Source organism: Dendrobium catenatum, unplaced genomic scaffold (assembly GCF_001605985.2).
Source record: "Dendrobium catenatum unplaced genomic scaffold, ASM160598v2 fragScaff_scaffold_706, whole genome shotgun sequence".
Classification (NCBI taxonomy): domain Eukaryota; kingdom Viridiplantae; phylum Streptophyta; class Magnoliopsida; order Asparagales; family Orchidaceae; genus Dendrobium; species Dendrobium catenatum.
Window position 1 is genome coordinate 1,037,675 of NW_021319168.1, and position 18,197 is coordinate 1,055,871.

The 18,197-nt window shown below is 31.4% G+C and overlaps 2 protein-coding genes, 1 non-coding gene and 1 pseudogene across 3 annotated transcripts in view; all 4 read left to right on the forward strand.

Moving 5' to 3' along the window:
- The window catches only part of LOC110107635 (glutathione gamma-glutamylcysteinyltransferase 1-like), a gene marked incomplete in the record, with an annotated part of 35,395 nt that extends 31,983 nt beyond the window's left edge, over positions 1 to 3,412 (forward strand). The window contains 2 exon segments of the mRNA XM_028695917.1: positions 2,658 to 2,703; positions 2,901 to 3,412.
- A 2,078-nt stretch (positions 3,413 to 5,490) lies between these two features.
- LOC110107627 (NADH dehydrogenase [ubiquinone] 1 alpha subcomplex subunit 13-B) lies at positions 5,491 to 16,890 on the forward strand. The gene is made up of 3 exons (XM_020837923.2): positions 5,491 to 5,856; positions 16,347 to 16,418; positions 16,505 to 16,890. The coding sequence occupies exons 1-3, from the start codon at positions 5,642 to 5,644 to the stop codon at positions 16,647 to 16,649; spliced, it is 432 nt and encodes a 143-aa protein (XP_020693582.1). The 5' UTR covers positions 5,491 to 5,641; the 3' UTR covers positions 16,650 to 16,890.
- LOC114579907 lies at positions 13,579 to 13,787 on the forward strand. Its single transcript, XR_003701161.1, has one exon. It is a non-coding gene; the product is annotated as a small nucleolar RNA U3 (small nucleolar RNA).
- LOC114579906 lies at positions 14,756 to 14,850 on the forward strand (annotated as a pseudogene).
- Positions 16,891 to 18,197: the final 1,307 nt, after the last annotated feature.

Genomic DNA, 18,197 nt, shown 5'->3' on the forward strand with positions numbered 1-18,197 from the left:
AGTAATAATCTCCTTATAACTCCCAACCAGTGTATTACGTAAATTAGTAGATGATGACACCAAATTACTTTATTTAAAGTAAAGTTCGTCGTTCTATCATCATGTACATTTCTATCAGTCTCCAACTAACGGGTAAATTAATCTTTACTTGGCTTTTACAGATACATTATTATCACAATATTATAACAGTAATAGTGACCAACTATTACTCAAGCACATATCCACATTCATTTTTGATACATGACAGTAAATATAGCATAATTGAGCTTGATTCAGAAATGTTAAAATATCATAATGGTAGACAACAAAAATCCTATTAGGCAAAAATGCACATTTTCAAAAAATTATCAAAATACCAGGAATTGTAAACTATGTTTTAAGACTTTTATTGTACTACACTACTATTTTTAGACGTCAAAATAAATTTTTTAAATTTTTGAATAGAAAAAAATCGTTGTATTTTCAAAATCACACAGTGAGAAATCTCAAATAAATACTCAAAATATTCATAATCTGAATTTCTATAACATATAAAAAGTTATGCGGTGAAAGTTTTACCAATACAAAATTATTCACGTTTTTTGGTAACGAAAACACAAATTTGATTGGAAAAATATCTAAAACACAAAAACTTTGAAATCAGAAATAGGGTAAATGTTCATTACAGCGAAACGAGCAATTTTCTCGGCAGCATCGGCAGACAAAAATTGCTTCGCGACCTCAAAATCCCATGTTTTATTTTTTCTTTCCTCTCTTTCTCTCACTTATTCTCTTAACCTCTTCTCTGTTATCCGAATTCCAAAAGGTAAAAAGGGTTTAATAAGGTTCTGTAATGCATTTAGATATTTATAATAAATATTATTATAATATTAATATAACTATTTAATTTATTCAATTTTCAATAGAAAATTCATATAAATCAATTTGGGACTTTAAAAATTATAGAAAAATATATAAAAAAAATCATTAAATTTAGAAAATATAGGTGAATTCGGTTTGCAAAACGGACACCTGACGGTCCTGAAATCCTCACTTGTGCTGGCAGGTATTAATTTCTTAAGGATTTTCATCGGTGTCCAAAAATTACAAAAAAAAAAAATTATGGAAGTAAAACAGTACAATCAAAATACTATGACGGAGACGGTTTGCAATTTAAAGTTATAATGATTCCAGAAAAAAAATTTGACAAAGTTAAAATACAGTCTATTACAACTACAATGTTCCTGTAGATCTAAAGTGTTCTGAAGGCTTTCTATGTGCTGCAGATCTAGATTTTTCTATAAGTCTTGCTTAATAATTCCACGGACTTATAATACTAAGCATTCTTTAATTTGCCTCTTCTTACACGTTTATGTTTCATTCTCTAAATTGTGGATATCTGTACTTCAGAAACACCTTAAAAGTGTAAATGTAGTCAAATATGACAAATAAATTATGACATCTTTTTTAACTATTAATACATATCATGCTCATATCCTAATTAATTATTTTTACTAAATGTATTGATATATATTGTCGATAATGATGGCTCTAGACTTGGTTTGGTGGGCTGCATGTAGATGTCATGTAGCCATTGATGTGTAGAATTAGAGTAAGGAGTTCATCTTCTCAGTTTAATGTAATATACGGGACTTTATTCTAGCTTCTCCATAGAATCCTAGATGAAGACAATTCTTCCTTAAAAGATGAAAAGGGGACAAGTGTTATTAAATGTGGGAATGTGAGATCTAAGAAGATACTAGCTTACTGCTTTCTGTACCTTTTTTTCTCATCTTCAAATAACTAAAAATAATAACAATATTTGATCTTGTACATGACAAAGGGAATCACTAGAATTTCGATTGCTTTAGTATAGTTTTAAATTGCTTCTCTATTTTATGCGCCATCTTCTTTTCTTTTTCTTTCCCCTTTTGATATTTGAAAATTACAGTACAACAACAACAACAACAACATCAAGCCTTTGTCCCACTACGTGGGGTCAGCTACATGAATCCTTTTTCGTCATTGTGTCATGTTAAAAGTCAAATTCTCATTTAAATATAATAAAGAAAGATCATTTCTAATATTTTATAATCAAGTCTTTTTAGGTCTATCTCTGCCTTTCTTAACATAAGTCAAATCTAATACCTCCACTTTCCTAACCGGGTCATCAGAAGGTCTCCATTTAATGTGATCAAACCATCTAAGGCGACTTTCTCTAATCTCATCTTCCACTGGAGCTACTCCAACCTTTTCACGTATATGCTCATTTCGTAACTTGTCTCTAAGGGTAAAGCCACTCATTCACCTAAGCATCCTTATCTCTGCAACACTTAACTTAGTATTATGCTTCTCTTTTAATGGCCAACATTCGACACCATAAAGCATTGCAGGTCTCACCACCATCTTATAAAATTTTCCCTTAAGTTTAAGGACTGGCCAAAATTATCTTGATATCAAAAGTGATAGGGAATCACAAGCTAAATTCTCTAGTTTGACTTGCGATCACTAAAGCGTTATTCCAGTGCTTTTCTTTTGAATCAGAAGCTACATTCTCTTTGGCTATTCTTTTTCCCTGCTTTCTGAATCATTTTGTTGGTAGATTAATAGCTACCTTCTTTATGCTACTTTCAGAAGCATATAATTGCATATTATAAACATTATGGCGTGCTTGGCAGGTTTTGCATTTGAGACAGCAGCTCAGTTTTCTTGTTAGATGCAAAGGTAAAGATGTCAATGACAATCTTTAATGTCGCCGGCGATTCTGACACTATCATTTTGTACCAAATCCTATATTGTTCTATAAACTTATCTTCTCATACCAGAAATACATTTCTGAGAAGATACTAGCTTACTGTTGTTGTACAGAATTGTTAAATTTCCTTTTATTATGTATCTAACACCATGTAAATGATGTGAAGAATGTAGGAAATGAGATATAGGAGGCCAAAGAAGAGAGATTGCTGTTAATTTATAACTGAAGTAGTTCTAGAACCTGAAAGACTTGCTCTGCAGATTAAATCAAACCAGATTACAAGATATATACAGATAAGCTCCAGGTGCTGCTGTCTGAAAAATGTTGAAGAACTCATTCTACTTGTTCAATATCTACCAGGAAAAGCAAGGTTTGTGCCCAGTTGTTCTCACTGGCATCATTGCACTGACTTATTTTGTACAATTTTTTATGTTCTATTGCCTTTGTTTTTTTCTTCTCCTCCTCCCAATGCCCTTTCTAAGTCTTCCATTGGAAACACCCTTAGCTCTCTCATTTGGCATGTTTTTCACTGAGGAGATGTTCTGGTAATCCTCTACTGATATACTTTTATTTTCTCTTCTTAGTGTGATTTAGATAAAATATTGAGACTCCACATTGTTTGTGGAGTCATTGTGTTGTGTTGATACAATATTTAGACTAATAATTTGTTTGCGATGACTGCAGCGTTTTATAAAGTTGATTGTAAAGTTACATCATAGAACTTCTTAAAAAGATAATCAGGAAGAACGAATTTGTTTCTAAAAAGCAAAATAGCGAGAAAACTGTCCCAAATAAATCCTAAATGAATCCATATGAAAAGTGCCGACCATTTTTTTTCGTATAACTCATGACCAAAGATATATAGGGATCCTTCAATAATTATCTAAAACCTTATTGATTCAAACTCTTTCTCTAAATCATAATTACACTATGTATTTGTACAATAATCTTTGTACAAGTTTGTCGCTATTGAGGTAGTGGACTTTGGATAGAGCTTTCTTTGATATGTGCTATTGCTACTATAGTGTATTTTTATTAACTATGGCCATGACTTACTAGTCTTGGTATATGAATATGGTCTTTGTATATTTGCATCCATAAGTCATAGAAATATTTGTAAAAAAACTACATAAATGATTTCTGGTTAATACTAACAAAAAAATAATACACATCATTATGTATTAAGTCTATTGTTTGTATTAAATAATAATAATAATCTACACATTTCCTAGTAAATCATATTATACTCACCATAATGTAATATATGTGAAGCATATAGCTAATATTTATGATTTTATTCATTTAAATCTCGTTATAATAACATTCGCTCGCTCAATATTTCATCGAAAAATAATATATGGGAAATGGTTTGCTATGAACTTATAGTTTTAAACATTAAATATTCATTATAGTAAAAGTAAATGGTTAGGCATTTGAAAAAAAAAAAGGAATTTCTAACTTTTATTGGTGATTTTTAACATTAAAATTTTATTATAGCACTAATATTTTGTTACTTATTGCCCAAAAAAGTAATATATGTGAAAATAAATGATATTTTGTAGTTCAAATCTAAATTTGATTTAACTCTAACTTATTATAATAAGTAAGTTATTATAATAAGTTAGAGTTAAATCAAAATTATTAAAACAAGTGCTTAGTTTTTCAAAAAACAATAAATAGGAGCAAAAATATTAAAATATTTGATATTTCTATAAGAAAATGCTAATCTCTCTGTTATTTTCTTAAAATGTTAAACATATTAGCATTTTCTTATGAAAATGTCAAATAATTTGATAATTTTGCTCCTTTTAAATTTCTGTAAAATTGTTTTCATTTTACTTAATTAACTTATAATTAAGCTCTTTTTTAAAATTTGTAGATTATTAATGTATTTAGGGTTGATATAAAGGCCAACCCATTGAATATGTTAGGTTTACACTAATGTTAGCAATCAATGTATTACACAATTATAGGATTTTTATAAAAAACTATGTAAAAATCTTGTATTTGTATTTTATAGTATCCATAAGATCTAATTATTGCTCATTTTCTAAATTTTATTATAAATATCATTGTTCTTAAAAAAAAAAAAAGAGTATCAAAGTAAAGCGCACAAAACCATAATTTCAATCATCACTATAATGAAAGGTTCAACAAAATAACATGCAACTAAGTTTATGGTTTTGTTTGGGACGGTTTTTTCATTGTGTCTTAAAATAATTTTTTAGCACTAGAAAGATATTTTAAGACGTCGTAAGAAAGCCGTCCCAAACGAAACCTATATCTAACATAACATTCTCCTAAATCTTTGGTTTAAAGTTATTTGGGTGGAAAAAAAATTTCTTCATTTCTTTATTTTTGTTTAATTTTTTGAAAGATATTCGTTCTCATATTTCGAGCATTTTGAATTAGATTTCTCGTCCTATGATGAAAAAGAAAATGAGATTTGCAACATGTACCTCATTTGTTCGTTGGGAGCTTTGACTATCAACTAAGAAGTTTTGAGTTCGAGTCGTGTGTATCTGATGTGTTTGTTAATTTATCTTAATTTGCCTAAATGTAAATAAAAAAAAAATTGCTACCTATAAACATAAAAGTACTACTAAATTGTGTGTATGTGATTTGTTTGTTAATTTATCTTAATTGGCCTAAATGTAAAAAAAAAAAATTAATAAACAATTAAATATATAATAGAATAAATTTTTAAAAATAAAGATTACATTTATTTATTTTTTTAGAAAGGCTTTTCATTTATTTTCGCTCTCAAAATGTTTTGTTCTCCATCGCACCTCAAACAAATCGGAGACGAGCGGAGGTCGTGACTGATCAGAGGACCGTGGGGATTGTACCAATCTAGATTATCTGCAGTTCGGTAAGCGTTGCGGGGTGATTCTTGTCGCTGGGAGGATGACGGAGGCGGTGATTAGGAAGAAACCGGGGATGGTGAGCGTGCAGGAGATGCCCGTGTTGCAAGATGGTCCGCCGCCGGGTGGATTCCCGCCGGTGAGGTACGCCCGGAGGATCCCGACCAAGGGACCCGGCGCCGTTGCCATCTTCCTCACTGCCTTTGGTGTTTTCGCCTATGGCATGTATCAGATCGGCCAGGGCAACAAGATCCGAAGGTAGGAGACAAACCCCTATCTTCTTTTCTGTACCTACTACTAGGGTTTGAGCTGCTATGGTTTCTGATTCCTGTGGTCTTATGGATTTGTCTCTCTCGCTTGAGGTTTTAGGTTTGGAATCCCCGCATGGATGTTTCGGTCATGAATACAAGTAGTTGCATTTTTTTTTATTAGATATTGGTTTGAATTTAACGGTATTTTTTAATATAATAGTGTCTTTTGAGTGCTTTGATTTGATTTTTCTGATCAAGGGATGAATTATGTTTGCAATGATCAATTCTTGTTTAAAGCTCCTTAGCTGTGAAAAAATTATTTCTCTCTTGCTGCTATCGTTATTGTTCAATAGAAGCACAACGGAGAGAACTTAGACGTTTTTTTTTTATCATTTCATCTGTTAATGGTATTATAAATAGCTTTGTTTATGGCCAGAATTGTGTTGATATGTAGGGGAATAACTTGCATTGCTTCCGTGGAACAATCGTGAGGAAAAAGTGGTGTCTTTTCACTTCTAACAGCTAGGTTTTTCATGTCGCTGTTTTGCTTCCTTGCATACTGTTTCAGGAGTTTCGTGAATCCAACTTACCCATCATAAAAAAATTTACCATTTGTCTCATTGCATTAATTGGGACCTGCTTTTATGAATCTTCATTATCATTTATCCTTGTGGAGTGTTGCATGAGGTGTTAAACTTTGTATGTGCAAATCTTATCAGTTATGACATTACTTCTATCCATGTGCCTTTGTTCTACGTCCTTTCCTTCCTAAATTCTTGGTGCTTCTTCCGCCTTTCTTTTTACTTGCTGAAATAGCTATTTTAATTTCCTTTATCTGGTCTTAAATGAATGACATTCACACTAATTTTCTAATATAATCATTTGTCTATCTATTCTGTATAGATTTGTGACACATTCATTTTTTTAATGCTCAATTTAGCCATTATTGACTACTTTATCACTTTACACTCAAATCTGAAAAACATGGTTGTCTTAATTGAAGTTATATGACATTTAGTTTTTAGGACTTATTTGGTTGAGCTTCTCCTTTTCATACAGAGGTTAGGAAACTGCCATTAGAAAGCTACTTTATGAAGTGGTTTTAGAACTTCATTTAAAATTAGTTTTTTTAGGTTGGAGCTTTATGTGGCTGCAAAGAATGTAAAAAAGCTCAATAAAATGAGCCCTAGGTCTCCATAATATTTTGTTATCAAACAATACTCCTGAGGCGCATTTGCATTATAAACATTTGGCCTTAATTCTAGAAATTATATCCTCACTATATTATGATTCTTCTATACAATATTTTTAAGATACTTGAACTCATCACACCTAGATATTATTTTATTTTCTAGTAATATTGGATGATCATTATTAACCTCACACCCATCCATTAAAATTATATATAATTTACTTCGTCTTTGTTTTATTGAACCCAAGGCCTTATCTTTTAAACTTCTTTGTTTCATTTTTCTAAAATTTCACTTATTTAACTAAATGTTCAATAATTTAAATCGTCATATACAAGAAACATAAACCATTATACCTCACTTTGAATATCCTTTGTTATCACATCTATAATTGATACGAAAAGGTATATTTTAATGCTTATTCTTGATGCAATCCTACTATTATTGGAAATTTTTTTATCATCTCACAATTAATTATTATATTAGTCAATGATCCATTATACATTTTAATAACTTTAATTTACATTTCATAAACATTTTGTTTGAATATTTATCAAATCAAACATAATGTATCCGACTTGATGTTTTTGACGACAAGACACAATGCAGAAAAATGTTTCATGTAGCCGACTCCACGTATTGGGATAAAGGCTTGATGTTTTTGTTGTTGTATCAAATCAACTTTCTTGGTATTTTCCCATATGCCTTAAAAGAACAATAAAAATTGTACTAGGATTATTTATTTTCTCTATATAGTTTTTCATTAATTATCTTAGCACAAAAATCACTATCTTAGTGGATTTTTCTAACTTAAAACCATTGTATATCGGTATCAATGTCTATATTTCCTTTAGTCTCCCATAGCTTCATTGTATGAAACATACTTTTGATACCCTTTAATTACAATGATTTTTCGCCAACCATTTGACATTTTGTTAACCATTGTAATAATTCATTAATTGAATTATTTCAGTATCTTTTATAACTCTTCAAATCTCAATAAATATCTCATTCAGATACTAGCTTTATTTTATGTATCTTTTTCAGAACTATTCTACATCAATTTATTTTGATCAATCTATAATATACTTTATGATATTACACTCTTCTAAAAAGATTTCTTCCTTAAACATCTCATTTAATCTTTTCTCAAAATAACATTTTCATTTTTTCTAGATGTCTTCATCTATAATTAAGATAATATTATCTTCATTTTTTATACATCTAATTTGATTGAAGCCTTTGAACTTCTTATTCCTTATCATAGTTCTTTTATGTCTCCTTTTTTATTACGTTAGCTAATATAGAAATCATAAAAGAACTATAGCTTTTGCTTTGCTTATTACGTTATTTGCAAGATTTTTGGTTTCCTAATAATCATTATAAGTTTCAATAATATATTTGTTTTCCTTTATCTAAAATTATATTTTTTTTAAATAAACTTTTGTGCATCTTCACTCCACTTATTTATTAAATATTCCTGAACTTCTAAAACATTTACAATAATCGTCTTAATGAGATATGTTATCTTAACTAAATCAAGTTTTGTTCTATAGAATTTAGTTTTCCTCTTCTAACAAATTATCTTGAAATCTTAACGATTTCTCAGTTTTCAAGATCTTCTATCTTATCCTAGGGCAATTATTTGTTTTGGTTGTTTCTTAATGCTCGAAGGATATACATCTATAACTGTTGCTCTATCTTTTGTGGTCAAATTTTCTTCAGGAACCATTTTATGATATACAAATGGATTATTCTTTCATTTTAAGTTAGAAAGGCCTATTTGGAAGTTTTTAGCTCCATTTTTTAAAGTGACCAAGTACTTGTCTTGATTCTTATTGAAATATCATATGCAATTGTGAAAGAAATTATAGCTTCTCTCATTATATATTTGTATTGTAATTCTCACTCAACATGTCTTAGTTTATCCTACTTGAATTTATTTGCTCATTTAAATCCCTTTAATAATTATTCCATTTATACTCTTTTCCTCACTTGTATATATCACAATTTTTCATCCATCTCTTTCCAAAATTAGAGTTTAGATTATCCTTTAATCCAACTTAAGAGCATAAGCATTATTTTTTATTTATAATCAACTTAATAGCAACCACCCTATTAATAGCTTTATTCACCTCAACTATTTCATCTTTAATCTCTTTATACCTTATAGCTTCACATCCCATTCCTAATTATTATTCCCATCATTCAAGAACTTATAAGCCTAATTTTGGATGTTCCCCCCATTCTATATTTCTTTTCAACATGCGATCTTTATTCTTTTCCTAGTAGTTATGTCCACTATTCTCTTAACTTTCCATCCAAAATCTCTATTTCATGATGAAAATCTAGTTCTAATTTTAGATATGGTTAACTTCTACATTTTTTTTATCTTAGTTGGTATAAGTTGTGTAGTATATGTTGGGTGACTTCCTAGTTAACCCTAGTCTATTTTGCATAATAATAAGGTTAATGTGTGATATGATTTTAGGTGTCGTTCTAATAAATCCTTACCTACTTCAACTAGCAACCTAGTTAAGGTCGTGCGGGGAATGCATTAGCACTAGAGAAATTCAAATTATTCATCTCATAAGTTTTGGCATACATTTTAAATTGGATTTCAACCTAATATTAACCCTTAAATGTTTTTAATTCAAGCTTGATATTAACTATGATGGTTTAAAATAGTCAAGGGAGATGGTTTCTTTTGATTTCATTTCAACATTATGTTTGCATATGTATCTTTGGTTTTTTTTTGTTAGAAAATACTAATTTAAATTAATTTGTATTAGGAAAAAATGACTTGTTTGTTTGGCACACATTTTGGTAAACATTAAAAAAATAGTATTCACTTTTTGATTTTCTTAAACATATAATTAATATGCATTTAGTGTTTAAATGGAATCTATTCCTGTTAGAGTTATTGATCAAAATGACTCAGTCTTTTTAATTTAATCCATTTTAACCCTAGACTTTTTGAGATGTATATAATCTAGTCCTCAACTCACCAATTCTAAAACAATTTGTTCATACCATCAACTTTATTATTTCTCTAGATGGAAATCTATAGAGAGAAGCTTTTCATTTGGGTATTTTGGATTTTATAGATTTAATCTAACTACTTAGTACTAACTCAAATTAATGTGATTATCCCTAAGAAGTCCAAAAATGCCTCATGAAAATATTTCCTCCACTAATTTTCATCCAAAGAAATGTTGAAGTTGTTGTAAGGACCAACTTGGTTTAAATTCGGTGGATTGAGATACTAAATACTTTAAGAAGTCTTGAAAATGGATAGGGATCATTTTGATCATTCCTATTAATTACTAGATTTTTGTTAATTCAATAAAATATTTGAAGTACTTGAATAATGCCTCCCCATTATCCTTTCATGCATCCTGACAAGTCATAGTTTTCCTGTTTTAATTCAATTCTTCACATTGCTACTAGGGCTATTAATTACGATTTTCACACCACTTTGGTAAAATTGAAATTTCAGATCCTTCATACATACGCATCTTTTGATTTATTTATCGCTTACGATATTAGATTATTTATTTATCACTATGCATGGTTTGATCATGTTATGAAGACTTGTTGCATTTTGAAGCTAATATTTGTCTGATACTTGAACCTTAATGCTCTACCAGCCTCACATTCGAACCATTTAGTTTATTCAACTACATCTACATCTCATGAAGAAGAAGTGGATTGTATTAGATGCACCCATCGAAGCTATTGATTTTAATTATTTTGAGCAATGTTGACCTGCTGTATAAAAAAAAAGAAAATCCAAATCTTACCTACTCCCTGCAGCCCCACGTCGCGCCTCGCACGACTCGACGTCGCCTCACACACGATCGCTCGCACGACTTGGCGTCGTTAAAAGCGAACGAGGAAGAGGCCTTCGGCCTCCTCTCGCGATCCACTCAATTCTTTTTGCACTCTTACAAGATAATTACTAGTTATTTTTATTGTTAAAGTTCACTAATTAATGTGTTTTATTTATGTATGCCTATATCTATTATTACGGTGATTTTTCTATATGAGAGCTGTTATGGTAAACCGTTTCTATCATTGTAAGCATATATATGTTATGCATGTTTATGACTATACTATTGACTTCTCTGTGGCATACTATATCCCTATATGACTACAGTACAATATACTTTCTCAAGTATTTCTCTGATCCATTTCGATTTTGTTTTTTTAATCAGTCATTTCAATTATATGGAACCTTTGAAGCATCATCTCACTTCGTTCATTTAGCTGTACTTGTGCTTACCTTTTTTTGTATATTGCTCATTCTTTTGTTTACCACTCATGATAATTTGCATTTTGTATTATTCATCAGTTAAATGGACTAGTCTCCTTCTTTATGTGCGCTGCTCTTTCATTTGATATAGTATACCATTTGATCAATTTTTTGAAACATCTTGTCCTCTAATGTTGCCTTTTTTTTTTTTCCTTTCATGCCATAATTAGTCTTTATTACTCCTATTGGAATTTATGATTTATAATAGTAAATGCAAGACAAAGAAGGGTGATCAAAGTTGATCTGGATACACCAGTGGTGAAATTTTTTAAGTTTTAAGCTAATGGGTGAAGGCCAACCATTTTGTAATTTTATACCAGCATACTTTTTAAGTATTTAATGTGAGACTATGCTCAATATTTTCATGTGCCTTAAAAATCTCCCTTTGATGCGAAACACTCTCTACATTTACCCTTCTCAAATAAAATCTTTTCAATATCATTAAGTATTATGCACCAAGAGCTCACTCAATCATACATAACTATATACTAAGCATTCAGTGTCTATTGACTAGATTTAATCAAAAGTTATCTCTCGTTGTCGGGAGAGAGAATTAATAATAGGGGTTTGCATTTATAAGAAACTTGGAATCACATCATAAAGTCCTTGGAATCACTTTCATAATCAGAGAGTGCATATGTGATTTCATGACTTGTGTATTATAGAATGAGATCACTATTTTTCTTTTGATAGATATACGTGAAGTCTAGAGCTAGTAATAGTTTGATGTTGGCAGTATCTATATCCCCATTGCAAGGGGGATGATGCAACCTCTATTTCATAGTAGGCACCTTTAAGGATACTTTTGGCACTAGTGTCACTGCATCTTATTTGTTTCTTTATTGGTGAACGTCCAACCATCAAGATCATTCATTATACCTCATTTGCTTTCTTTTTTGGGGAGAAATCTCTCATGACTCCAATATCAAAGAAAACCAATGCTGGTACAGACATTTAGGACCTTTTTTGTGTGTGTATTTCTATACTCTTGATCAAATTCAAGCATATGGATCACAGCTTAGACGTGCTTTGCATAGAGATGAGGACAAATTGAGTTCCAAGCTAATCTTCCTTTGTGTGAACTAAAAAATTTTAGCTAAAGGCAACTCAACTTGTTTGTTTTGAAGAACATTTCGAGTTTAGCTAATTCAATGTGAAATTGCAAGGTATTTAGTAGATTTAAGAGCTATTTGAGCATAATTGAGAGTTAAAAAAGAAGGGCCAAATTCGTGGCCTTTAGAGCTTAAATTTAAGCTCAAGCTACTTACGTACAAGATATAAGTAGCTCAAAAGTCGTTGAACCTTGAGAGTTAACCTTGTAAGTAAGGAAACTCTATTGATAAAATAAATTAAGAAAAATTCTCACTTTTTTTTTTGCAACAACTCTAGTAATAAGATACTATAATAAAGTACATTTAAAGTGATAAACATTATTTTCGTCTTTTTTTTATTGGATAGGATGCTTACAAGAGAGATTCAAAATAAATAATTAATTTGGAGTTGCGACATCTTTTCAGAGTTAGTACATTTTAGGATTTTTTTTCTTTCGAAAATTAAGGGAATATGGTTAGTAGAACAAAGATCTATAATATGCTATTTATTTGGATCTGTATTCGTTAATTATCAATGAGTATTTCTCAACTAGAGTGCATTAGGTGTGATATGATTAAAATACCTCAACTTTATAGAGAATGAAAAGGAAGGTAGAGTTAAGTGTATTCCTTTTGGAGTTAAATTTGATGGTTAAAATGAAGAAGTGTTTGAATATTTGATATATGATTAGAGGATGTCAGGGGGACTTAAAAAGTAAATATTATAAAAGTACAGGCAAACTAACTTTGTTATATAGAGAGTATTAGACAATAAAGAAATCATGACAGTAAATTGAATGTTAGAAATGATAATGCAAAGAGAGAATTTGTAGAAGAAAAACTGGGACGGATTAAGTAGGTAGCAGTTGTGCTAGAGAAATTTTAGTAGTATCATTTATTGAAGATAATATGGTAAAAATAGATTTTGATGACTTTGGTATTTACTTGTTGAGAATTTTAATTTGAAACAATTAATGACAGTAGACCGAAGGTAATATTGTGCATAGTTTTTAAGAAAATTTGTGTAAAATAGATCTAACACCTCATGTAGCAGCAAGAAGATCATGATCAATTTGTATATGCATTAAAACGCGACATTTGACCTAAAACAAATTAAATGCTATTATAAAAGAGTTTTCTCTCTCGAACAGGATATGTTCTATAGGATCGTACAACTGCATCTTTAACAATTAAATAGGCAAGCAACAAACTCTGACTGATGATACGTGGCATCTGGACTAAAGCGCGATTAACGGTTCAATTTCTCTTTGGATTGGGCTGTGGAGGATCGTTCTTCGTTGGTTCCACCGGCTAAGATTGCCCTGAGGCTTTCTGACAGATAAAAAAAGGAGTTCTCTCTAATTTTTATCCACATGACAAATAGTGGTAAAAAAAGCAAGAATCTCAAATTTTCCTTCTAGAAAAATGAGATAAGAGCGCCTACCATTGAGGGTGAGCATGGAAATATTACTCTTTCCAGCTCACTAACACGAACCAGTGAAACTAGAAGATGCAGATGACGAACTGAAGGAATCTTAGATTTAGCAATTCTAATCACGTGGAAAATTGCAAGGAGCATAGCATAATCTCAGATCTAGAAATTTCGACCACTTCCACTCTATTAAAATGCTAGAACAATACTACGGAATAAAATTAAATGAGTATCCAATTACATTGAAGAATTACAACCCCGCTCCCTTTGCTTCACTATTGAGTAGGGAATCCAAATCTCTGACATCTGGCTAGACTCAGGTGGTCTTGATTTGATTTCAACTAGGCACTACAATTGAGTTTTGAATGAGTTTCAAGGTTCTGCATTTTATATCTTCGCTTCACCATTTCTCTGTGAAGTTTTCAGATGGAGAAGTCTTTGGTAGTTTGCATTGTGATCTACTAATATCAGATGCAGCTTGTACACTCAATTCATTTGATATATTGTCTTCCTCTTCCTCAACGTCTACCTTAAATATAGCTATTTAGCGTTCTTTAATGATGATTTTCCAGTGGAAAGAGCTCTTACTCTCCCCTCAGTAGATTGTTCATCTTCCTAATCAGCAGCCTTTATCTTATCTAATCAAAACTCAAAAGCATAATATTTGACATGTTAGAGAATAACTCCTGGTCCCAATCGATTTGATAACATAATCTGATATGCATAATATTTGAATTTCACATTTTTGTGACTGGCGATGATTCCTCATCTCTTGCTTTTGACATATATCATACTATGATTATGACAAATCCAAGTTATCATGCCCAAAAAGTGCAGAATTCTGCTTTAGTTTTTTTTCTTCACGAACTTATTCTTGTGTGTTTGTCGAAGGGAGAGATGGTTGGCTTCTCCCCGGACAGGGACGGGATCAGCTTTCTGGCTTTTTTTGTTACCGTGCACATTACTTATGTTAAGAAAGATAGAGGCAGCCTAAAAAGATGATGCAAGCAAAAATTTGGAAAAGCTCCAAATTTTTACAAGCAAAAATAAACTCTTCCTAGGGCAATAAAAAGGATACAAATAGACCCAAAAAGACACAAATACAATAAAATATAACTTTTTATAAGATAAAAGACTTACAAACTATGACACAAACATACACCTAAAGTTGCATTCCATCCATCGAGAAGAAAGATACATGTGGGGTGGAACTTGCGGATAGAAGAAATAGGTTAGAAGCTGAGAAGAAAGGGAGGAGAAGCTCGCAAGCTTTCCTAGACAAAGAGAGGAAGAAAAGGCAGAGCTCGCAAGCTATGCAAGAAAACCCTCAGGTTTCTTTCCAAAAATTAGCACACAAAGCATCTCTCCATAAACTCTTATGACACAAAGACACTGATACCAAATTTGATGCTTGCAAAAATTTGGGAAAACCCCAAATTTTTGCAAGCAAAAACACTCTTCCTAGGGCAATAAAAATGATACAAATATACCCAAAAAGACACAAATACGACAAAATATAACTTTTTATAAGATAAAAGACTCTCACAAACTATGACAGAAACACAAATATACACTTAAAGTTACATTCCATCCATCGAGAAGAAAGATACATTTGGGGTGGAATTTTGCGATAGAATAAAGAGGTTAGAAGACTAGACGAAGTATAGCTCACAAGCTATAGAGAGGAGATGAAGGTGGAGGACATAGCTCGCAAACTATTCCAAAGAAACCCGTGGGTTTTATCCAAAAATCACCACTCACAAAAACCCACGGGATACCCGCAAGTCCGACGTCACTTGTATCCTTCTTCTCAAAGCGACGGATGAAATACAATTTTAGGTGTTTTATGGTTATCAAGAGTTGCTGTGATGATGATTTTTGGATAAAACCTGCGGGTTTGTTTGGAATAGCTTGCGAGCTATATCCTCCACCTTTCTCTCCTCTCTATAGCTTGCGAGCTATACTTCGTCTAGTCTTCTAACCTCTTTCTTCTATCCGCAAGTGACCATCCCACCTGTATCCTTCTTCTCAAGCAAATGAAATGCAGTTTTAGGAGTTTATGTTTTGAAAGTTTGTAAGTCCTTTTGTAAGCGTCATTTGTTGTAAGCGTTATGTTTTATTTATAAAATTGTATTTTTTCGTATTTTGTCTAGTATTTTTTGAAGTTTTGTGAATCTTTTTTTATTCTAGGAAGAGTCTTCATTTGCTCGCAAAAATTTGGGGGTTTTTCCCAAATTTTTGCTTGAATCAAAAGACTTGGTTAGAAAATATTAGAAATAATATTTCTTTATTAGATTTAAATGAGAATTTAACTTTTAACATAAAATAATGACGAAAAAGGATTCATGTAGCCGACCCCACGTAGTGGGACAAAGGCTTGATGTTGTTGTCGTTGTTGAACTATTTCTTGTCATTGTTGAATGCATAATTATACATTAATCTTGCTACCTCAACTGTAAATTTGTCTAGGGTACAAAAGGAGGAGAAATATGCAGCTCGCAGAGCGATTATACCAGTACTTCAAGCTGAAGAAGATGAAAGGCAAGCTCCCACCTTTTTTTCTAGTTGGACTTCTGTTTTCTTTTCTTCTTCTTTTATACTTCAATATTGGAACTTGATGACTGTAGATTTGTGAAAGAATGGAAGAAGTACCTGGAAGAGGAGGCTAAAATTATGAAAGATGTTCCAGGATGGAAGGTTGGAGAGAGTGTTTACAACTCTGGCAGATGGGTGCCACCTGCTACAGGAGAGATTCGACCAGATATTTGGTGAGAGAAAATTCTGAGCTCTGTTTGTCTGAAAGAACTTTGAGACCCAAAAATGTTCTTGAGATACCATATTGGTTGATCAAGCTATTCAAGCTATCCATGAATAGCTTCTTGTTGCTGCTTTCCTTAAAAAATATGATCTGTTTCCCGTCCAGGTTTATAAAAACTGTCTGAATAATTTCTGTAAACTGGTTCAGTTAACATCTTGAGTTCCAGTTTCTGATTTTTACTTGTTTCTGCTGCAATAGCCGTTAGTTTCTTCTCAATAATTTTTTTTTTTTTTTAGTGGCTGTTAGAGCGTTTTTGTTGAGGTGGGATATGGGATTGTTGCCAATGCTGGATTGCTTATTGGTTTCGTTGATTGTTTGATAGTTTTAGAGTTTGAGTTGATAAGTTGTTGCTGCAGGATATAGCGAAGTGAAATTATTATGTGCGGATGCAGACGTCGTCTGGAGGCGAATCAGAATGCGCCATGTCACCCCTTTGCTGTGTATCGCGGCTATGTATCCGCTATGTACCGGGTGACATGGCGTGCTCTGATTCGCCTCCGGACGGTCCGGCATCCGCACAGAATAATTTCTTGTAGCGAATGCAGTGGTGCTCAAAAAGGCAAATTAGATGATTCAGAGCTCATGAATTTCTTGGTGATTCGAGTAATGGAATTATTTACTTCCATTATAAAATTGATGGTTTTTAAGTTGATTTTAGGTGTTGTTTGGTTGCAAGTATTATAAGTGTAAACTTAAAGAAATACAAGAATTTTGGTTTTTTTTTTTTTCTTGGAATGAACTAAATACAAAGCATTTGTGATGGATATTTAAATTTCTTAAGCATTTATTATGAAGAATTGACTGTTTCTTTCTTGGGTTTTTTTTTGTAAAAATAGACTGCAAAGTTTAGAGTTTGGTATGAGGAAAGTTGCATTTAGGAAATTAAGATTTTGTTTGGGACAGTTTTTTTATTACTTTCTAAAATAATTTTTTTATACAATAGAAAGTTTTAGAAAGCAGTAAGCTGTCCCAAATGTAATATAAAATTGTTGTGTTTATTTATGGTTGCATGAATTTATTTGTCTAATTCATTTATTCATATAGAAATGAATTTTATTTATAGTTTTTTAATCCAAAAATATGTCTTTGTTAATAATAAAAATTTTATTTGACCATGACTGTTATTCACAAAATATATTGTAGTTGGATGTATAATAGACCCACTTATTGATAGGGTTGTTTGAATAATGAATTTTATGTGATCTTGAAGCAGAGGTATTTTCAAAAGGCCGGAGTTTTTGTCTGAGGGTTTTTGGAAACCTTCCAATCGCCACGCAACTTCCATTAAAGTTTCGTTTGGGACGATTTTCTTATTACTTTTTAAAGCAGTTTTTTAGCATACAAATTTTAATTTTTATACTAAAAAATTACTTTAAGAAGCAATAACAAAGCCGTCCCAAACGAAGCTTGGGACAACTTTCGTATTGCTTCCTAAAAGAGCTTTATAGTAAAAAAATTTAATTCAAAAACTTTTTGTACTAAAAAGTTGTGTTAGAAAGCAA

Coding starts and splice junctions, on each gene's coding strand:
- LOC110107627 (XM_020837923.2), top strand. CDS start 5,642: ATGACGGAGGCGGTGATTAGGAAGAAACCGGGGATGGTGAGCGTGCAG. Junction 5,857..16,346: donor CAGGGCAACAAGATCCGAAG/GTAGGAGACAAA, acceptor AAATTTGTCTAG/GGTACAAAAGGAGGAGAAAT. Junction 16,419..16,504: donor CAAGCTGAAGAAGATGAAAG/GCAAGCTCCCAC, acceptor TGATGACTGTAG/ATTTGTGAAAGAATGGAAGA.